Source organism: Coenobita brevimanus, chromosome 7 (assembly GCF_032717465.1).
Source record: "Coenobita brevimanus isolate Jiangsu-jjx chromosome 7, ASM3271746v2, whole genome shotgun sequence".
NCBI lineage: Eukaryota > Metazoa > Arthropoda > Malacostraca > Decapoda > Coenobitidae > Coenobita > Coenobita brevimanus.
Window position 1 is genome coordinate 34200929 of NC_136960.1, and position 20713 is coordinate 34221641.

The 20713-nt window shown below is 41.0% G+C and overlaps 1 protein-coding gene across 7 annotated transcripts in view; it reads right to left on the reverse strand.

Annotated features, from left to right (window-relative positions):
* Positions 1-20713, reverse strand: part of LOC145404478 (mechanosensory protein 2-like) — a 707991-nt gene that overhangs the window by 290733 nt on the left and 396545 nt on the right. For 5 of the 7 annotated variants that reach the window (XM_080276027.1, XM_080276047.1, XM_080276018.1 and 2 more), the window contains exons 1-2: positions 19073-20235; positions 5577-5677 (exon numbers count right to left, since the gene is read on the reverse strand). In XM_080276027.1, coding sequence (XP_080132153.1) covers positions 5577-5677; positions 19073-19172 — 201 coding nt within the window. In that variant the 5' untranslated portion in view covers positions 19173-20235. Of the gene's footprint in view, positions 1-5576; positions 5678-19072; positions 20236-20713 lie in introns of those variants that run through there. The other 2 variants (XM_080276074.1, XM_080276065.1) reach the window with 1 other exon arrangement.

Here is a 20713-nt window from a genome sequence, read left to right on the forward strand (position 1 = left end):
ATTCAGCACATAAGCTACAATCAGAGCCAAAGGTTTTCTCCTGTGCTCAGTGTTATATCATGTAGACAATAAGGCAGCAACGAGCATCTTCTGTCTCCCAGCACATGATACCGGGGTCTCTCCACTTTCTATTATGCCATCAGAACATTAGGAACTCTATTTATATCTCCTAAACTTCAGTCTTGTTTAAGATTGCATATACAAACGTTTGCCTTAACTCATACAGCCACCAAGCAATTAAATATTTTGAGTGAATATTAAAGGAACCATCCATTAAAATGAAACCAATACGTCATACAAATTACCTTATGGAAAACTGTTTATCTCGTAAATTGGTTGCAGACCTTTTTCGAATATTAGCTTTAGTTTAAAGCGTGAGGTAGACTTGTAGCTGCGTGTGTGCTCTATGAGTATATAGTCAAGATAGAGATAAGCCACTTCATTAGCTTCGGTATCTCGAGGATGGATTAAGAGAGAGAGAGAGAGAGGATGGATTAAGAGAGAGAGAGGGGAGGGGGGCTAAACACTTTAACCTTTGAACTCACGCCTACTTTCTAGGATAAGCTCTCTGTGGTCCGTAACTTTACAAAAGCAGAGATTAACCCCTTTTCGTCTGCTTCCATTTCTTTTTAGCTAACGCAAAGCTATTTTCTTAAGATCAAACTATTTTCTTAAGACTAAAATATTTCCTGTTTTTCCTGTTACAGTATTAATCTTTTCAGGCCGAGTACATCATTTACCTTTCATACTAGAAAACTCTTTTATGAGATCAGATTAATCTTCTGGAAAGAGCAATAGAAATCCAATAAATTACGCCATGTGATTCAGCGGATTAACCATGATAATATGGAGTCTGGATGACGAGACAGGAGAGAGTGAGAGAGAGAGGACGAGGTTGTGGACAGTGGTGGTATGTATTGGAACACGACCCGCTGGCTGCCTCCGACAATTTACTTTGATATATTATGGCAGGTCGGCTGGTTGCTCCTGTGTTCTCGCTCTGTCTGTATATCTCTCTCCCTTTCTCTTTGTCTCCCTCCCTTCACTATCTATTGGTTCCGTTGGGTGTGTGGGTCTTGTGGGCCATGGAGACCCACCAGCACCTCTACCATACCAGCTCTCTCTCTCTCTCTCTCTCTCTCTCTCTCTCTCTCTCTCTGGCACCCAACCTTATTGTCTTAAATGCCATCTCTCAACCTTGACAGCCATTTCTCATTCTTATCTCTTATCTCCCCTGTGTGGGTGTGTTCAGCGCCTCGTGTCTGTGAGATGACCTGGGAGGCATTCGTGAGAGGTCTTCATTTTCATCCATAATTGAGTTCTTATATACAGAGTGTCCAGCGAATTTTTTTTAGATAGGTCGGAAGATTGTTTGAGGGCTAAATTTGAGTGAGAAATACTGTATTAGCATATGTCCGATTGTCAGCCCTTCCGGAGTTAAAGTTATTGATGATAGTGCAGTTAAATTATGAAGGAGATTATTTTCCCCAATCAGGTCATTAGTAACTGTAGCTCCGTGTCGGCTAAGAATTTGACCCTCGTTGATATTGCATTTTTTAATCAAAATTAAGGAAATGATAGCCTCCATAAGCTTTTCAAAAATTTCTCTGAACGCCCTGTATTATACGATTATCCTTGCTGTTTCCAATCAGTAATCAGGAGCTTCCGGAATTGAAGGGGTTAAATCCAGCTTCCTTTAACATAATGCATTACTTTCACATCTCAACTCATCACACTTGTTCTTAACCCGTCTCAGTCATAATCATCCCAACAGTTCCACAATGCATCACACATTACATCTACAACTCAACACAATTCACTTCTCAGCTTACTACCATCACATCACCATTACAACTAATCATCATCACTCCTCATCACTCTCATTCATAACCATTCCAACACATTTCTACAACACATCACTTCTTCACACCTCTCCTACCATTCTTATCATTTTACAGTTTATTGTCATCACCTCTCATCACAGTCACAACTAATCTCTCCACAAATCACCACTATAATTCACAACCATCTTGATACATTTCCACAATACATTACTCTTACACATCTAACCCAAGAACATCAAAGTTTTACAGTTCATTACCACCACAACTCATCGCCATCACAATTCATCACCACCAGTCTTCATCACAGCCAGCCTTCATCACCGCACAAGTCATCACCACCACAACCCATCGTCGCAAATCATCATCACCGCAACCCATCTCCACCAAAAGTCATCACCATCACCACTCATCATCACAACCCATCAACATCGTAACCCATTATCACAGCGCATCACAACCAGAGTTCATCACCATCACAAATCATCACATCACAACCCATCACTGCGATCCATAAACACCGTAGGTCATCACCATCACAACTAATCACCACCACAACTCACCACCGCGAATCATCACCATCTCAGCTCATCACCACCACAACTTTTCACAACTCATCACGACCACAACTCATCACAACTCATCACCACCACAACTCATCGCAACTCATCACCACCACAACTCATCGCAACTCATCACCATCATAACTCATCGCAACTCATCACTACCACAACTCTTCACCACAACTCATCACCACCACAACTCTTCACCACAACTCATCACCACCACAACCCATCATCACCGCCTCATCACCACGCAACTGCTCATGACCCTAGGTGTTTAAGTTCGTGCAGTGTCAGTGATATTGAACACTTGGGAAGGCTAATATCACGATCATCCCCACAACACTTGACCTTACGCCTCCGATAAGCCAAATATACCTACTGAATGTGTGTGTGTGTGTGTGCGTGTGTGTGCGTGTGTGTGTGTGTGTGTGTGTGTGTGTGTGTGTGTGTGTGTGTGTGTGTGTGTGTGTGTGTGTGTGTTCCCTTGTGTCCGTGTGTGAGTTGTGTGCGTGTCTGGCTTTGTGATGTATGTACAGTATGTGTGCTTGTGGGCTTTATGTGTGTCTGTATTGTCTGTTTGTGTTGCTTTGTGCGTCTCTCCTTTGTGTGTGTGTGTGTGTGTGTGTGTGTGTGTGTGTTTGTGTGTGTGTGTGTGTGTGTGTGTGTGTGTGTGTGTGTGTGTGTGTGTGTGTGTGTGTGTGTGTGTGTGTGTGTGTGCATACGATATGTGCACGAGTAACGTCTCTCTCTCTCTCTCTCTCTCTCTCTCTCTCTCTCTCTCTCTTTCTGTAGTCATATGATATATTTATTTATGAGAATGATCTGCCGTGTGTTATGTAAATCTGTATAATTTGTTGTATTGATTTATGTATATTGTTTGAATATTTATGTCTCTATTCTTGTTTGATCTGTGTGTGTGTGTGTGTGTGTGTGTGTGTGTGTGTGTGTGTGTGTGTGTGTGTACTAGATTATGTGATATATATGATTATAAGATATGTATCTGTGTGTTGAGTAGTTACTTGTTTTTATGTCGTGTATCAATATATGTACCTCTCTTCGGTTTCTTTCCCTCATCTGACGTTACTTTTGACAGCAACTTCTCCCAGTCAACAGTCGTCTCCCTCTTTGGGCTGTATAATTTTTTTAGTCTTAATTGTTTCATCATCTACCGTTTCCTAATAAAAGTGCCATTCAATTATCTTTCGTGAGCCAGAGCTTCTTAGGAAGTTATTGAAATTAACAATTCTCTACCATTTTTTCCTCGATTTCATTTTCTTAAATTCCGATTACTTTCACCCATTCCCAAATAATTTTCATCTTGGTTACCTTCGTTCGGATGGTTTCTTCAGCTTATCCAGTGTGTGCAACTTTAATCTTTCATTCACTTTCATCTCAGTTACATTTTCTTTTATTTTTCTCTTCAGGTTTTAAACTGCGTCTACTTCTAGGCATTCCCAATTAAATTTCTTCAAACCAATTACCTCTGCATTGTTTTATAACCACGCTTATACGTCTATCCATTCACAGTCAGCCTTAATATTAACAGCCTTTGTTCCTATAGAGTTTTCTTATCTTAAGCTGCCTCTGCAATAGCCCATTCCCAACCAGCTTTCCTTTAAACCAATTACCGTCCCCCCTCGTTTTTCTTTTTTTCCACGACCAAGAGTTCTGTTTTTACGTCGTCCTTCAGTTGGGTATTTTCAGCCACTTTCTGTTTCTGTTTTCTTTCCTTTCATTGTTTTTTTTCTTTTATTCCCTCTGCATCTACCCATTCGCAACGAAACTGACTACCATTGAATCTCTGTCTATTTGTTATATTTTTAGAGCTACTAACTCCCCATTATCCTCTCTCCCAACAACCTCACTATCCTTTTGTAGTTTTGGAAGTCTAATTCTACTCACTTTGTAACACTTTCACTTCAACTACTGTTCGTCGGTCGGTTTATCAGATACTGCCTTGCCTTTAAGACTTCCAGTACATAATCAGTTTTCATATCAGTTACCTCTTTTTGAGCTGTGTGTGTGTGTGTGTGTGTGTGTGTGTGTGTGTGTGTGTGTGTGTGTGTGTGTGTGTGTGTTTTAATGTCCTTACGCCCGTTGTCTCAATCAAATTTCTTCTCAGTTACACCTGTTCAATCAAGGTTCCCTATCTGAAACTGGCTGAAGATCTACTCATTCCCAGTCAATTTTCACCACCTGTTACCTACCCGTTGATTTCTCATTACAGTACCTCAAGTTAGTTCTCTGTTCTAACGTTTCTTCTGCATCTTCCCACTGACAAACAAATCTTCCAAATTACCTTTCTGCGATGCCCGTAATGTTAACAGAAGTAATTATGCAAATGAAGAAAACTTACAACCTTGTTTACACTGGTAATGAAATATAAATGCGTCAGCTTACCTTTGCAGTCTCTCCAGCTGTGAAAATGAGTCATATATACTATCCGCCAATAATTCCTTTACATATCTCATATTCCAAGCCAGTGAAGCGCGATGTCAAACCATTTGTTGAATAATTTTGAGAAGACCATACTTTGGTTTGATGATATTCAGACTCGTGAAGTAAGATTCCAAACTATTTTAATTTTGTTCGAGTTTTCAGTAATATCTAATTGTTATAACTGATATGCTATTAAAAAAAAAGAACTAATAAAACAAGATGGCGACGAATTGGATGGGCGGTGAGTGTTTCAGCAATATCACATACCTACCGGTATATTTTGAAATTGTTTCGAGAGAGTGGAAAGGAATTATTGTCTCCAGATGTACAGTAACAAAAAAACAAAACAAAAAACAAAAGTAAGAAGACTCGTACAGTGCTTTACATTCTGAAAATGATGAAAACATCCAGTTTCTAATGCCGTATACCATATTTCTTTCATTGCACAGCTGAATTCTTCAATCCATGGCACAGCGGATGTCACACTATGTAGGGTATGGCAATAGTATGAGCTTCTAGAAGCCATCATGTATGAAGCTGAGTGGCCCAATCCAACCTCTAAGTGGTCGTCAGACTACTGTATAATGTTGCTTAACCATTCCCTGCATTTAAAAAGTACATAATAATACTGTAGTTCAAGTCTCTGTACACGAACTTCTTAGCACTACAATGTGTAGAATTATGGTGGTCTTATAAATAAATACTAAAGAAATATTGGGATGACTCTTACCTTGATGCACATGCATAGTGAGAAGGGGAAGGTGGCGATGATGAGGAGGTAGGAGACGATAGTGAGGATGATAGCACAGCATCCAGGCCCCTCCGGGTTAGCTGGGGAGAAAAAAAGGGGAGGAGCGAGATTAATACAGGATTCCTCCTGGGTTTATTTATTTATTTATTTATATTTTTTGAAAGATAAAGGCAGACTATTAATTACTCTGATGCACTGATCTGCTATGTAAGTAATTTTTCACAAATGGTCGTAGGATATGATGCCATATTTTCCATTTGTATTCATTAACTTGCTAATCTAAATAGCATATATGTAAGTCCTCATGAAATTTCTGAAGGACTGTCTATTCAGTTCTCCACATTGCTTCATTAATTTGCATCAAAGCAAGTTATTTGAGCATCCGTAGATTACTTGCTCAGTTTTTCATCAATTAGAATTTGTATAATGCTTGCTAATTTAATATCTGCAGTTCCTTTCAGATATATGCACAGACTTCACAACTTCCTACTTTGAAGGAAACTGAAGTCTTAATTAGTTTAATTCTCTGATTTTCATATAAATATGTGTACATCAAATTACTGCTTCATCCCATAGTCAATTATTTTGATCTGTACATAGATAAGTCTTCATCGTCATTCCTAATTCTTGGAAAGATTGGTTGCTCTGTTTTGAAAATATCTTTTTTGTGTTAATTCTCACTATTATCATTTTGTTACTGTATTTTCTTTCACAGAGCGCAGTTAACTTGAGCGCAAGTTCCTTAACTTACCTAGTTAGTCAAATAATATTCTGCTATTCTAAAGTTGGATTTCAATAAGTTTATTTTAGTTGAGTTGAATTACTGAAGTATGCAAGGTGTTCATATGTCATTTATAAAAACGTACCTTGCATTAGCATTATTTTATGTGATTAATTAATTTTAGATATGGTTTGAGTAGATTTAACTACCGTAGGTGAGTTATTAAGTATATAAAGTATTTTATTTAAACATTTATGTAAGTATTAACTTTAGTGAGAAATTTGATAAACCGTGCAATAATGTATGTAGAAATATTTTTTACATCTAAAAGTAGACATTAGCGTATAGAAAGGACTTAGATACATACAGTGCATTAATGTACGTTGAATATATTATACATTTAAGTAAATCTTAGTGGTTAGTGAAAATTTATACACGCAGTGCAGTAATAAAGACTGATACATCTGAATTAATAATTGCGTCAGCGAATTTTAAAAATGGATAAAGATGGGAAAAAGAACAGCCACTTAAATTATGGAAACACACTACTCACCTCGTCCTCATGTCTTTGCCACAAGCTAGAAAAGGAAAAGTTCTCCGACGGCTAAAGTATGATATTCAGACCCTTCAATCCGGTGACGTAATTTATAGCTCCTCCTTGCTAGCTCCAGACGATTTCTTCACCGTAGGACTGACCCTGAACTAGAGGGGCTTTTAATTAGATCCCTCACTTTCCCCTCCGCTTCAAGGGCGCTCTCGTCAGCTGAATAAAATCGTCTGTAGTAACAAGAGTGAAGCCTGGAAACACGTCACTGGAGTCAAGGGGTCAACCTCTCCACTGCGGACACGTCATTTATTCTTGCTATCACCAGACGATTTTATTCAGCTTAGAGGAGCCCCTGGTAGTGAAGGGAGTTAGAGAGGGGTCACATCTAACTCCCTCAGTTCGAAAAGTCTGTCCTAAGATGAATAAAATCGTCTGGCAGAAGCAAAAAAAGGCAAAATGACATACCCGGATGGAGGGGGTTAAGATGTAAATAGGTTTATTGGAAAATCTGTCAACTACATTAAAACAAATCTGATGTCGTCATGCATGTGGGGAAAAAATGTTATAACACAGAACATATCTACTTACTGAAAACGGCATTCTTAAAAAATGCGTCTGGGCGTCAAAAATGGGAAAGGTATAATATTCTACAGCTGTATGCATTTTCAACACAGTGTCATGCTATGCAAAATAATATATACAACCAGGGAGCAAGGATGGCGCGCTTGTCATGCAAAATATACATTATAATATATGTATCCCAGCACACTGTGATTCTCAAAAAATGATGCTGGTCGAAAAATGTAAGTTGCACAATATGATCAACTAGAGACAAAAACATAACTAAGACACGTTCCTCGTACACTACAAGACACATCACAACCGCCTCACACTGATTCTGTATGAAAAACACGCATTCAGTAGCTTGAAGGCCACACACACACACACACACACACACACACACACACACACACACACACACACACACACACACACACACACACACACACACACACACACACACATAAATAATCGCACATACACACATACAAACATTAAATCAATTAAGATACTCATTCACTGTAACCGATATTAAACGCATGTTTAGTCTTATTTAAACTACACACACACACACACACACACACACACACACACACACACACACACACACACACCATTATCTATAAAAATCACATCCAATACCAATTTCTTTATCTCTCACACACACACACACGCGCACACACACACACACACACACACACACACACACACACACACACACACATACACACACACACACACACACACACACACACACACACACACACACACACACACACACACACACACACACACACACACACACACACACACACACACACACACACACACACCATTATCTATAAAAATCACATCCAATACCAATTTCTTTATCTCTCACACACACACACACGCGCACACACACACACACACACACACACACACACACACACACACACACACACACACACACACACACACACACACACACACACACACACACACACACACACACACACACACACACACACACACACACACACACACACCAGTCTATAAAAATCAATATTACTATCATTCCCATTCACGTCCGGCACACACGCATCACAGTAATGAGGTTAAGAATGTTTTAGTAATTAGATACAGCAATTTTTCCACACTGAACAGAAAACTAGATAATTGGGTATTTTTCCTTCGGCTGTGGCTTGCTTTTCAGATACAGGGGAAAAAGGTTTGGCTGTATTTTATCTTGGCAAGTACTTTTCTGTTTTCTTTTTCGTAATAGATATCTTAAAACGCTATCAGATTCTGTTACACGAGTCGATGCTGATACTAACATCTATAATTACTCAGCACAAAATAAGATGTTGCAGTTCTCCTTCAGGTGTATATAGACCAGCTACAGGTTAAATAAGGCCGTGTTAAATTAATCATCCTGTTTTCCTTCACCGCCTTACTAGGGTTAATTCATCGTCATTAGCACGTCAGGTTCGTCTCAGCCAGCATCGTCCGTCTTCCTTCCCTGTCCACACCTCCCTAATAAGTAGTGGGAGAGCTGGCACAGTAATCCGCATCAAGATCCCTCCGAGAATCCCACGAGGGGGCGCTCACATCCTAATCAAGAAACGGTGGAGCATCAGGAGCAGTGGGGCCGCATTCCTGGAGGATCTAACCGTGTTTCAACGATAAACAAGCCACTCTGTTTCTTAGATTTGTCAGGAATCATTCGTTTCGTCGTATTTCTTTTCTTTAGCAGTCACTCATGTTTAGCTGTGAAGTATCTGGTAACTGTATGACCGGGGATAAAAATATACACAACAAATCGTAGAAACTGTTTAGGCTCAGGTATGTTTCTAAATATGGCTCCCGGTAGAGAGGATTCCTTGGCCCCTCCAGTGACTTTGATCTCTTTGGTCACTGGGATATCTTGGCTCCTTCCCTTCTTGCCTGCGGGGATGATGAAAGACGGGGGAGAGGGGGAGGTAGGGTAGAGAGAGGAAGAGGGTGATGGAAGCGTGGAGGGACGGGGATGGGGAGAGATTAAGAGGGGGGAAAGAGAGAGAGGGGTAGGAATGGAGACAAAAGAGGAAGAGGGAGAGAGAGAAGGGGGATAGGGGTGGAGGAGATAGATAAAGAAGAAGATGGAGGGATGGGAAGGGAAGAGAGGAAAGAGACAGTAGGAGAGGTTGGTGAGGATGCTGGTGAAAGAGATGAAGAGATGGATGGAGGGGAGGGATAGGGGAGAGGGAGGGGAGGGACAGGGAAGAGGAAAGGGAGTCAGAGGTACGGAGAGGAGAGGGGGAGGGGTGTCAGATCGGGCAGGAGAAATAGGTGTGGATGCTAGAGGAAGGGATATAATTAAGGAGGGCTGTAGATGGATTTGGGAAGGGGCGAGAGAGGAGAAAGAGAAGGTGGATGAGAGAAGTAAGGGGACACAAGGGAAAAGCAACACGCGATGGGACCGGTTTATCCCCTTTAATACGACGACGTCATTTACTTTTGAACCCTGCAACCTCCCGGCGATTTTATTCAGACTGGAGGAGACCAGTGGCCGAGAAAAAGTTACGTGCAACCTTTCATCGCTGGTAAATATTCATCATCACTGAGACGATTCTCTCTCTCTCTCTCTCTCTCTCTCTCTCTCTCTCTCTTTCTTTCCACTGTTGCCAGACGATTTTTTCTTCTTAAGGGAGACAGCTTTGTACTGACCGGGTTACCTCTTGAGGAGGAGGACGCCTTCTCTGTTTCATTCTTGCTACTAACAGGCGGTTTTATTTAGCAATTGAGAAGAGAATCCTGCTGCTGTGGAGACTTGTTTGTCATAGGATTTGCTTAGGATCTTTTCTGATTACGATCCCAGCACGGAACCAACCGTGCGCAGAACAAAGCGCTAAGGAATAGTAGCTACGAAATGCCATACGACTAACAGCAACAAAGTAGACAAAATGAGTGAGACGGAAAACACACTGAATTTAACTCCTGTGATCCGATGGTGTATATATCAGTTAGTTTTGGAACCACCAGATAATTAAATCATTTCATTGGAATCTACTCAGCGTGAAGGGATTAGATAAAGCCTTCATTATGCCATTTCAGTATCAGACCTTTCTTGAATATAATCGCCAAGAGGCAGTAAGAATAAAACTTAAAAGGTAAGCATACATTGATAAATAAGTGCTTGCCGTCCCATCCATTTTGTACTGTCTCCTGAACCAACCAGAAAGCCGCCTAGCTCCCCCTTCCCCCGGTGTAATGTGAGGTGGGACGTTAAATGGTGCTCAGGTGCCTCTCTCGCCACTAAATACTCCGCCTTGAAGACCCGCACCGGCGTGTAATGCTCCCACACCTCACTCACCACCACCAGGATTCACCACCACAGACACCACCCGACCTGGACGATTTTGAGGTTAATTATCTTTGAAAGGGGAGATATTTGTCGCAGTTTTTACTATCACAACCCGATTGATTCTGAGGTTGATTATCTTTGAAAGGAGTGATATTTATCGCAGGTTATTACCAGGATTCACTGCCACAGAAACCACTCGACCTTCATGATTTTGAGATCAATTATTTATGAAAAGAGATTTCCCGATCTGAATTATTTTCAAGTTAATTATCTTGAAAGCACTTGATTTTGGTGCTATTCATAACAGTACAGGCAGGTATAAAGATTATTTGTATGCCACTGACCGCATGATTCACCATCAAAGACCTGGCAAGACCTGCCTGATAGACGTAAATATCTTGAAAGTAGTGGAATTTGTCGCGGTCCACCATTAGCTTTTCACGGCGGTAAACATGGGTAGAAAGGATAGTTGTGTTCCTCACCCACACCAGGAATCACCGCCAGAGACATGACGACGCGATTTGGAGGATATGTAGAATAAAAATAGCGCAGTGTAACCTCAGCTTCTAAGCACTGTACGCACGAGTAAAAATTGTACGAGTATAATCGGGAGATGGGGCCGACATTTTCAGGAATAAATTTTCAGGCAAGGCGACAGTTAGCTACCTACCATGAACAAAACAATTAAAATAAAAAGGAAATAAAAGCAAGAAGTCCTTCAAAATTGTGGGGGGAGGGGGAAATTTATTTGTTTGTGGATCGCGTTGTATTATCAGGGAAAATTTCTTGAAAATTACATCTGCCGTAACAGACTGTTTTCATTCCTCCTAAGGATGCATAAGATCAGAATAATTACGGAGGTTCAGTACTGAGATGTGCAGAATTAATTCTTTAATTGTCTGCCCTTTGACAGTGTCTACCCCAAGTTTCTCCAGACTGATGAAGACTAGGAATGAGTAATTTAGGAGGTCGCGTTGACAAGATTACTTCGTCACCCTCGTTCAAGCCGCCTCACTCAACAGCTCCTAAACCTCCACAGTATGTCGACCCGAAGCACCTCATAGAACCAAGACTAAGGACCAAGCAGTCTGCCCTCGGGTTCTCATTGCTTTGTTTTTTTTCAGTATGTCTGTTATACATTTACAAATATTTTTACGACACATATTTAACTCTTTTAACCTTCATCCTTCATATTTTCAATTCTTTTCAATAGTATTATTATAAAAATTAGTGATTTAATCTTCCTTTTGGCTATGACGCCTTGTTCACAGCGCTGTGTATTTTGGAAATAAATGGCATATGCCCACAACGAATACGATTTCAGAATATGAATATAGTTCCAATTTTCATTTCTGTTAGTATTTCTCATTTCCTCACCTCCATCCCGATGCTACCTACTTTCATTTTTATTTCATTTTTTATTTTAAGGGTTCTTTTTTATGGGAGACGTAAAGAGGCGCCGTTTTCTTTTTACACTTCTTTGTTTATTTGCGGATTGTGAGTGCAGTGGGTGTCGCGGAATGTCGCAGCGCCGTCATCTCGTAAAACCACTACCTCTTCTTCAAATGGACTCCTGCCTTCCTTTCTTTCCCCCAGTTGTTTATATTTCTGTAGCGTTTCTTTGTCGTTTTACTCATTCTCGAAGTGGTCTTTCTCTCTCTCTCTCTCTCTCTCTCTCAAGGTCTTATTTTACCTCCAGTATCTTTCTTGTCTTTTTTTCTTATATTCTGTGAAAATTACTCTTGCAGCTTTTTCATTAAGAATACGTGTTCCCGGGAATTTCGAAGGCTTTCATGATAAGTAAATGGAAATGTAGCCCTTTTCTCCTTTGGAATTTTTCTTCTAGTTCTCCCATGGTTTTTTATTCCTTCCATTTCTCGATCCCACTTATTTCATTTATAACGGCAGGAAGTATGGTTAGAATGATGGTGATGATGATTCTCTTCTATTCTGTGCTTTCCTCTCATGATTCTGAATGGTGCGAGAGAGGGACGCCTTCACCTGGTGGCACTAATGTGGTCTGGCTATACAAACGCCCCTCATCTACATTCCAGTCACTTGAGAGGAGGGTGGTGAACTGCAAAAGGGCAACTTAAGGCTGCAGTTCACCGGTTGCACGTTTCAGACGAACCTGAGACCACAACCACAACAACTATAACAGTATCCTTAATTTTACTCACTCCAAGACAGTGATGATAAAATTTCCCGCATTCCTCTTTTCTGTTCTAGTTGTTCCCTCTTAGTTTAATATTGTTTCCCTTTTACTTCCACTCCTCTTCTAATTTCCACTCATTTCTCTCACATTGCTATTCCTCCTACTCCTCTTATACAGGGTATATCTCATAATTTCTCACTTTCCTTTTGTAATTTCATTATTTCCCCTCTCCTTCCTCTCCTCGATCCCCTCTCTTCTAATTACTGTCTCCCCCTAATTCCATAATTTTTTTTCTCTCTCTCCCCGTTTATTTCCTCTCATTTCTCACTTCTTCCTCTCTTTCAGCTATTATTTCTCTACTTTTTCCCCTCTTTCTCCTCTCACTTCTCTCTTCTGTCCCCTTTTTCTCTTAACATTTCTCTCCTCTTTACACACCTGCTCTTATCATTTCTCTTTTCTTCCCCTCTTCTCTTCTCAATTCTTTCTTCTTCTCCCTCTTCATCCTATCATTTCCCTCTTCTTCCCCTCTTCATCCTCTCATTTCTCGCTTCTTCCCCTCTTCATCCTCTCATTTCTCGCTTCTTCCCCTCTTCATTCTTTCATTTCTCTCTCCTTTCCCCTCTGTTTCCCCTTTTGTTGGAGTTCTCCCTGGCTGCATACAAGTACCAGCGAGTGAACGGGTAACTTTAACTCAGTCCCCCCTTGTCCCCCTCTCTACTCCCTTTGTCCCCCCCTCCTCTCATCCACTGCCCTCCCCCCCGTCCCTCTCCGTTTCCCCTCCTGCATCTTTCCTACCATGCTTTCCCTTTTTACCCTTCCTCCTCTCCCTTTCCCTCCCCTACCTCCTGGTCCTGCTTTCCCCTCTTCCCATCTGCCTACTCCTATTTCCCTTCCTTCCACCTCTTTCTCTCTCTCTATCTTTTCTCCCCGTCCTCTTTCTCCTTCTTCCTCCATCCCCTCCCTATCGCCACCCACCTGCCTGCTGTGAGCGTACACACAACACACACACACACACACACACACACACACACACACACACACATCTGCGTGGGACTGTGTGTGTGTGTGTGTGTGTGTGTGTGTGTGTGTGTGTGTGTGTGTGTGTGTGTGTGTGTGCGCGCGTGCGTGCGCGCGTTCTTGCGAGCTTCATGAAATATGCTGCAACGGGAGCAAAGTCTAAACCAAGTTGATATAATAGAACTATAGTATGTAGCTTAAATATAGCCAATACAATCATTTGGTGACTACAAGTACAAAATGGCAAAAGGAAATTAGCTTATGGAAAAGCTAACATTTCTCATTTAATATCGCTTCCTTTCTGCCCTGCCTTCAGTAACCCACAAGATACCTCTGTGCCCGCCTGGCCTTACCTTGCCTTCCATCCTTCCTTCCAGCTAAATATAGTTACGTCTTGAGCTGCTTACGCTTCTTTTGAAATGCATCTCCGAAATGAAAAATGCTCGGGGTAAAATTTCAGTTCTCATATTTTCTGGCTCAGCATTTCTATCTTATTAGGCATCGGGGAGAGAGAGTATGTATGTGCCGGGGAGGGAAATTGGAGAGGTCGCATTCTTGTGGCTTTCGGCCCTCTTATGTTCTCCCATTCTTATTTTCTGCATTAATTATCTGGTTTTCATCTTGCTCGGCATCCTGTTTGCGATGTTGAATGGCTTTCTTCATTTACGGTTAGTCGTTATACGACCTTGCAACTTTTTGTACGAATTTGTTTTGAGATCTAATTTCGGTTGTCAATCTCTTTTCTTGTTAACCGTCCACTTAGCGATAGTTAAGTGCTTCTTTATGCACACTGGTAACACTGCTAGCTGTTCCGATCGTGGAGTATGTGTTCATTATAGATAGATAGATAGATAGATTAGATAGATATATTCTTAATAGTTACTCCATCTGTCCATTTACTGGTTTCTTTATAAACACTTGGTATACGACCGGCTATTCTTGCATTTATTTGCCTTCTTTACGATTCTAAGAGCTTTTGTAAGTTATATACAATTCTGTTTCCTTTGCACTTTTATGATTATTATTAGATGTATTATTTACGACCATCATAGTCTTCTTTATTGGTATCCTTTGCCAACCCGCTTTTTTTATATTTACTGTACTTCTGAAGTCCTAATAATCATTCTTCGTTTTATTAGTTATTCTCTTATTTTCTTTCTTTTTCTCCAGGTGCTGCTTACAGTATTCAGAAGCTTTCACTTATCAAGGCATAACCACAGCGCTTGTACTTAAAACAGTATTTTCTTTCACCAGTTCAGAGTTATCCCAGATACTCGTTTTTTGCAATGGATGTCGTTTACATTATGCAGTACATTCTTCATCACTGTATGATTTCGATCTCGATCATGTATATTTGCTTTTTTGGGGGGAGGGGATTCGTTATTTTTCACTGCATTTTTAATTAGCATTTTCAAGCATGTATTCTTACTCGTGTTTACACATTAGTGATCTGGCGCTGAAGGGTCTACACACACACAAGCCATTCCTTCATCAGCTATGAAAACCCTTACATGTGTAATTTAATTCGCGACTTCTGTCTTTGTAGTTATCCTCATTTTCCAAAGCATTTCCTTTTTATTTATCATCAATTCTTTGTTCACTCATTTATAGGCATACATACATACATATATATATATATATATATATATATATATATATATATATATATATATATATATATATATATATATATATATATATATATATATATGACGGACCACTGCAGGACATGGCCTCCCCATCTTTGTCCATTCGGACTTAAAGGCTGTTAACCCCAGTAAATATGCGATTATTATCTTCTCTGTCGTGTTCTCCCTCTGCCAGTTTCTCTAACTTTTTCCTTGGGTTGCTGCTTAGTTACCTAACTTGTCCACTGGTGATCCTTATTTCTGTTCTTGTCTTCTTTAATCTGTATTAACCATTCACATTTCCACCGTATTTTCTTACCTTTTATTACGCGTATTTGTCAGTCTTGCTGCATTTTCGGGCTATTTCCATTACCTTGTTATATATTTCTCCTACTGTATTATATTTATCATTTTATATTTTTTTCAGTCACTTGGCCTTTCCACAGCATTTTTTTTTCTCCATCTTTTTATCCTCTTTCACCCGTCATTCAAAGGTCCGACCATAAAGCGTCATCATGCTAAAAGCGGCGCGTGGGACTTTGAGAGCGGCGATGTGGTTCTCTTTACGATGGTTTTGTTGTCAGCGTAATTGAACCGTATATCCCCGGCTGTACGGCACCCACGGTTCGCTAATTGCCCCATCCACCGAGAGAAACAGCCGCGGGGTTGATGGCTGGCTGGAGGTTGAATGAGGGGAGGAGGCTAAGGGGTGGATGGGTTGGGTGGAAGTATGGAGAGTTGGAGGTTGATGAGGCTGGAGATTGAGGAGTTAGAGGTTGATGTTGGAGGCTGAGCCCTACGTCAATGAAGGAGAAGGTTGAGAGGTTGGGGGTCAGATAGAAGGTTGAAGGGTTGGAGGTCGATGTAGGAGGTTGAGGAGTTGGAGGTTGATGTATGAGGTTGAGGGGTTGGAGGCCGATGAAGTATGAGGCTGAGAGGTTGGAGAGTTTGGTAGATTAAGGGGTTGAGGGTTAGGATGGTAGGGGATTGAGAAGGAGAGGAAGGAGAAGGGTTGAAGGATTGGCAAGGCTAAGGGTTGAAGATGAGTGGGTAGGCAGGGATAGGAGGGTGAGAGAGGAGGAATGGTAAGGGATGAGAAAGGGGGAATGGAGAAAGGTTAAGGAGAGGGAGGTGGAGGGGATGAGAAGAAGGGAAAGAGGTTAGAAGATTGGTAGGGATGAGGGTTAAGAGAAGAGGGACCGTGTTGAAGATTCTCTCAGAGATGTGTAACCCCCCCAAAAAAAAAAAAAAAAAAAAAAAACTTAAGAACTGTCTTGTGAAAATGTGGGATACCAAAAAATATGGAGAGGAAGGGATGGTGAAGGGGGGAAGGGGTCGGGGGTTAAGGGTAGAGTAACTGCTGTCTGTCGGAAATGTTCACAGCAATGTATGTTTTCAGCGACTGTCAATTTTCTGATATATGTGGCCAGAAAGAAGTACAGCTTTAGGGGATATCATAACGAATGTACGGATCTTGAATATGAGTCTCTGTTATCTTGTTTCTGTTTTTTCTTGAAGGGAACAATTTGTGACCTCCTGGCCCTTGGTTCTTTCTTCCTTGCATTAAAAAAAAATACCTAGGAACAAATTTTGGGAGAGAGAGAGAGAGAGAGAGAGAGAGAGAGAGAAAGTGAGTGAGAGAGATGGGGGAACTGCCGTAAAAAAAAAAAAAAAGAAACGTGTGACCAAACGAAATGCAGAAGAAAATATTTGGGGATGAAGGATTGTCTGTAGAAAATATTCCAAGGCTTTGTAGCAAAAAAAAAAAAAAAGAAAAAGAAAAGAAAAAGAAAAAATGAGAGGAAAGAAGGAATACTTTTGCGGGGAATGCCGTGTCGAATATCTGAGAAAATGTTGAGAAATGAAGAGGAAACTGAGGTCCATCGGAAATATACTGAGACGTATGATCGAGAAGAAGTATGAAAAAGAAGAGTAAGGACATATCTGAGGATGAGATGGTGGGGAGAGAAATGGGAATGATGGGAGAGGAAGGGGGAATGGTGGGGAAGGGATGGGAAATGGGGGAGGGGGAGTGTTGGTTCTCGAAAGTCAGAGAGATGTGAGATGGAAAGACATGGAAAAAGAATCGTAAGCTGAATGAAGTCATCAGAAGAGAGAAACAAATAATAATGACGTTTTCTAGTTAGAGAAGTTAAAAGAAGAACAATTTTGCGTTGTAATTAAGGACTGCGTAATGGAAGGACAGCTTTGCGGAGTAACAGTGGGATGTCCTGGCAATCCTTAGGTAGAAAAAAAAAAATGATTAATTGGCCAACTTCCATTAAGTTCTCCAGGCGAAACACGAAATTTTCACTGTCCTTTCGTGCCTTCAACATTTTTGGTGTGTTTGATATCTGGTTCTTGGGGTGCAGTGGCATGTTTTTTCTTCATTTTTAATCATCATTTATTCTCATATAAAATATCTGAGACACTAACATCATTATTTTATATATTATGACATTTCAAGTCCTGAAATTTTGATGGAATTGTCGCCGTGTTACAGATCAGGGATTTATTCGATTTTTGAGACAGCACAACCAGTTTTTATGATATCATCTGAACTTTCATGGTTATATTGACGAAGCTATCACCTCTTACATGTCACTGTTCAGGGTCAGAAATGTCCTTTTATTCTGTTGCACTGTTCAGAGTTAATATGTCACCATCCATAATTTTAATTATCGATGTTTAAGTATCACCGTTTTCATTTTCACTGAGTTGCTGCTCCGTTTCTTCTCTGTGGAAATGTTTGGGACGTGTGCTGTGTCGTGTGGCTGTGGGACCAAACCCTTTGTGGATTAGGGTCGTAAAATAAATGGCTTTGGAGACTCCATAAGACAGTTTCCTGAGCGATTTAGCCTGCACAGTTCACCTCGGTATCCTCTTATACGTCATTAATGCAAACTATCATAACATTGAAGAGAATATTTAAGGAATAATATGCAAAACAAATCGCTAAGGAAGAGGTGCTACGAAGCCTCCTATGCCTCCTATAATACAACCCTCATGCAGTTTCCTCTCGCGTGAAGACTCGCATGCAGGTATGTTCTCTCATCCACACAGACATGCATGCACGCCACGCCATGCACTCCATCTCCTTCCAGCTCAAGTCTATGTCAGCATGCTTGTATTTTTCCCCTAGGTATTTTATATACATGCATTCTAGAACACGTAGTGGGCTAGGGATCTCTCATAGTATCCGAGAAACGAGTACACACACACACAGGGACGGTAGGACAGTATGCTCTCTATAACACATTAGATCTAAGTATGCTAGCTCCACACACACACACACACACACACACACACACACACACACACACACACACACACACACACACACACACACACACACACACACACACACACACACACACACAGCCACATAGACAAGCACACACAGACGGTGGAGGACACGAGGCCAAAAAAGCTAACGCCGCAAGTATAATTATAATAGAAAAAATAAACGAAAAACCAAGAACTCATAAGAATTAAATGAAAGATGAGGGCAGAGTACTCACGAAACATCACGTGGAGTTCGTAGCAGGAGGAGGATTTTCTGGTGGTGTGGTACTCCATGCAAGGGGACCTAAGATGAAAAACGACGCATACCTTTTTCATATAGCCTGATTTTTGGGGTTGTCTCTTGCACTACAAAATTACGCTCAGAATGGTTACTGAGAGAGAGGGTTTAAATGGGGGGCCGGGGAGCTTGGGGCGTGTGTTTGTGTGTGGTGTTGTGGGTTTTTTTTCCGGTCCTGTGGGTTCAAGGATCAGGGTTCTTTTAAGGGATGGTTTATGGGGAGTTTAACTGTGGAGTCTGGGTTGCCTGTGCCTGTGCTAGTGGATGGAGTGACTAATATGTGGTGGAGTGATGGTGGTGGTGACGGCGGTGGTGATGGTGGTGATGGTGATGCTGTTGACTGTGGTATCGCCGCTGTGGTGGCGGTGGTGGTGTGGTGGTGGTGGTAGTGTGAGGTTAACATAATGACAACACAGTGGTGATGTGGGCAGAGAGGCAGGCTTCACTCATTGGTCCCATAGGCTCAACCATCCCTGTCACGAACGTTTGGTTGATGTCGTGAGCAAATGGTTGTTTGGATGGTCTTGGGTAAAGCTTAGGTTTAATAAGTTGCTGGTTTGGTCATTCCATGTAAATTAGGAAATTTATCACACCCAGAGGAAATATAACAGCTGTGACTCTACTGTACTCTAACACTGTTTAAGGGAGAAAATAGTTGCCTTTTATAATAAATTTATGTATATATAGAAGTATTTACATAGTTTACTGAATGAGCGAGGTTATGCAAAATATTTATAAACTGTGACTTTAAAAGCTGACTGAGGAGTGAGCTTAGAACTATGGCTGGTTCCCGTCAGATTTAGCTTTGAGGGAAGTAAATGATGGTTGGGGGGATTGGGGGATGGGGGACTGTGAAGTTTTGCGGCTATTTTTTTTGCAGCCGCTTAGAGTGTTAGTTCAGGCGGTGTTTACATGAGCGAGATGAAGAGGTGAGGTATGAATATTAATGTGTACTGAATGTGTCTATCTAATTGGATGGTGGTGAGTGGGAGTGAGTCTGATGCGGAATTGGTTATGAATATGAAATAAACTTGTATCAATCGAGTTTCTGTTCGTGCTTGTTTTTTTTTATGTATGTTTACGTTTTTTTCTGATATGGTATTTCTCTCTCCTTTATTTTTGTTGCTTTTTTTTTGTTTTGTTTTGGCTGTCTCTTCCGATTCTCAGCTGTCGGGTTGGTAGCTAGACTTGCTGTTCTCTTGTTATTTTATTTTGGTTTTATCTTAAAAGGTTCTGTTTTGGGCATTTGCGTTCTTTAACAGGCGTCTTCTTGTTCATCCGTTTATTCTCCATCCTCCTCAGGTTTCTTTCTCTCTTTTTATCTCGAGTTGCTGTCTCCCCCTTTCTTTCTTTCTTTCTCTCGCTCTGTCTCTGTTCACTAGCTCACACTCTCGCCTCCACAGTTTAATCTGGCTTAGATTTGGGCTCACATGGGTATAAGATTTTGCAAAGTCCGAGGTAACGCTGGCGGATAAGTCTGTGTCTCTAGGTTTGGGATGTTCCGAGATTATTTTTCCCCGGCGTATTCTGTCAGTGAGCGCGCTAGTGAGGCTTCATACTCATGGTTCGTTCTCAAGAC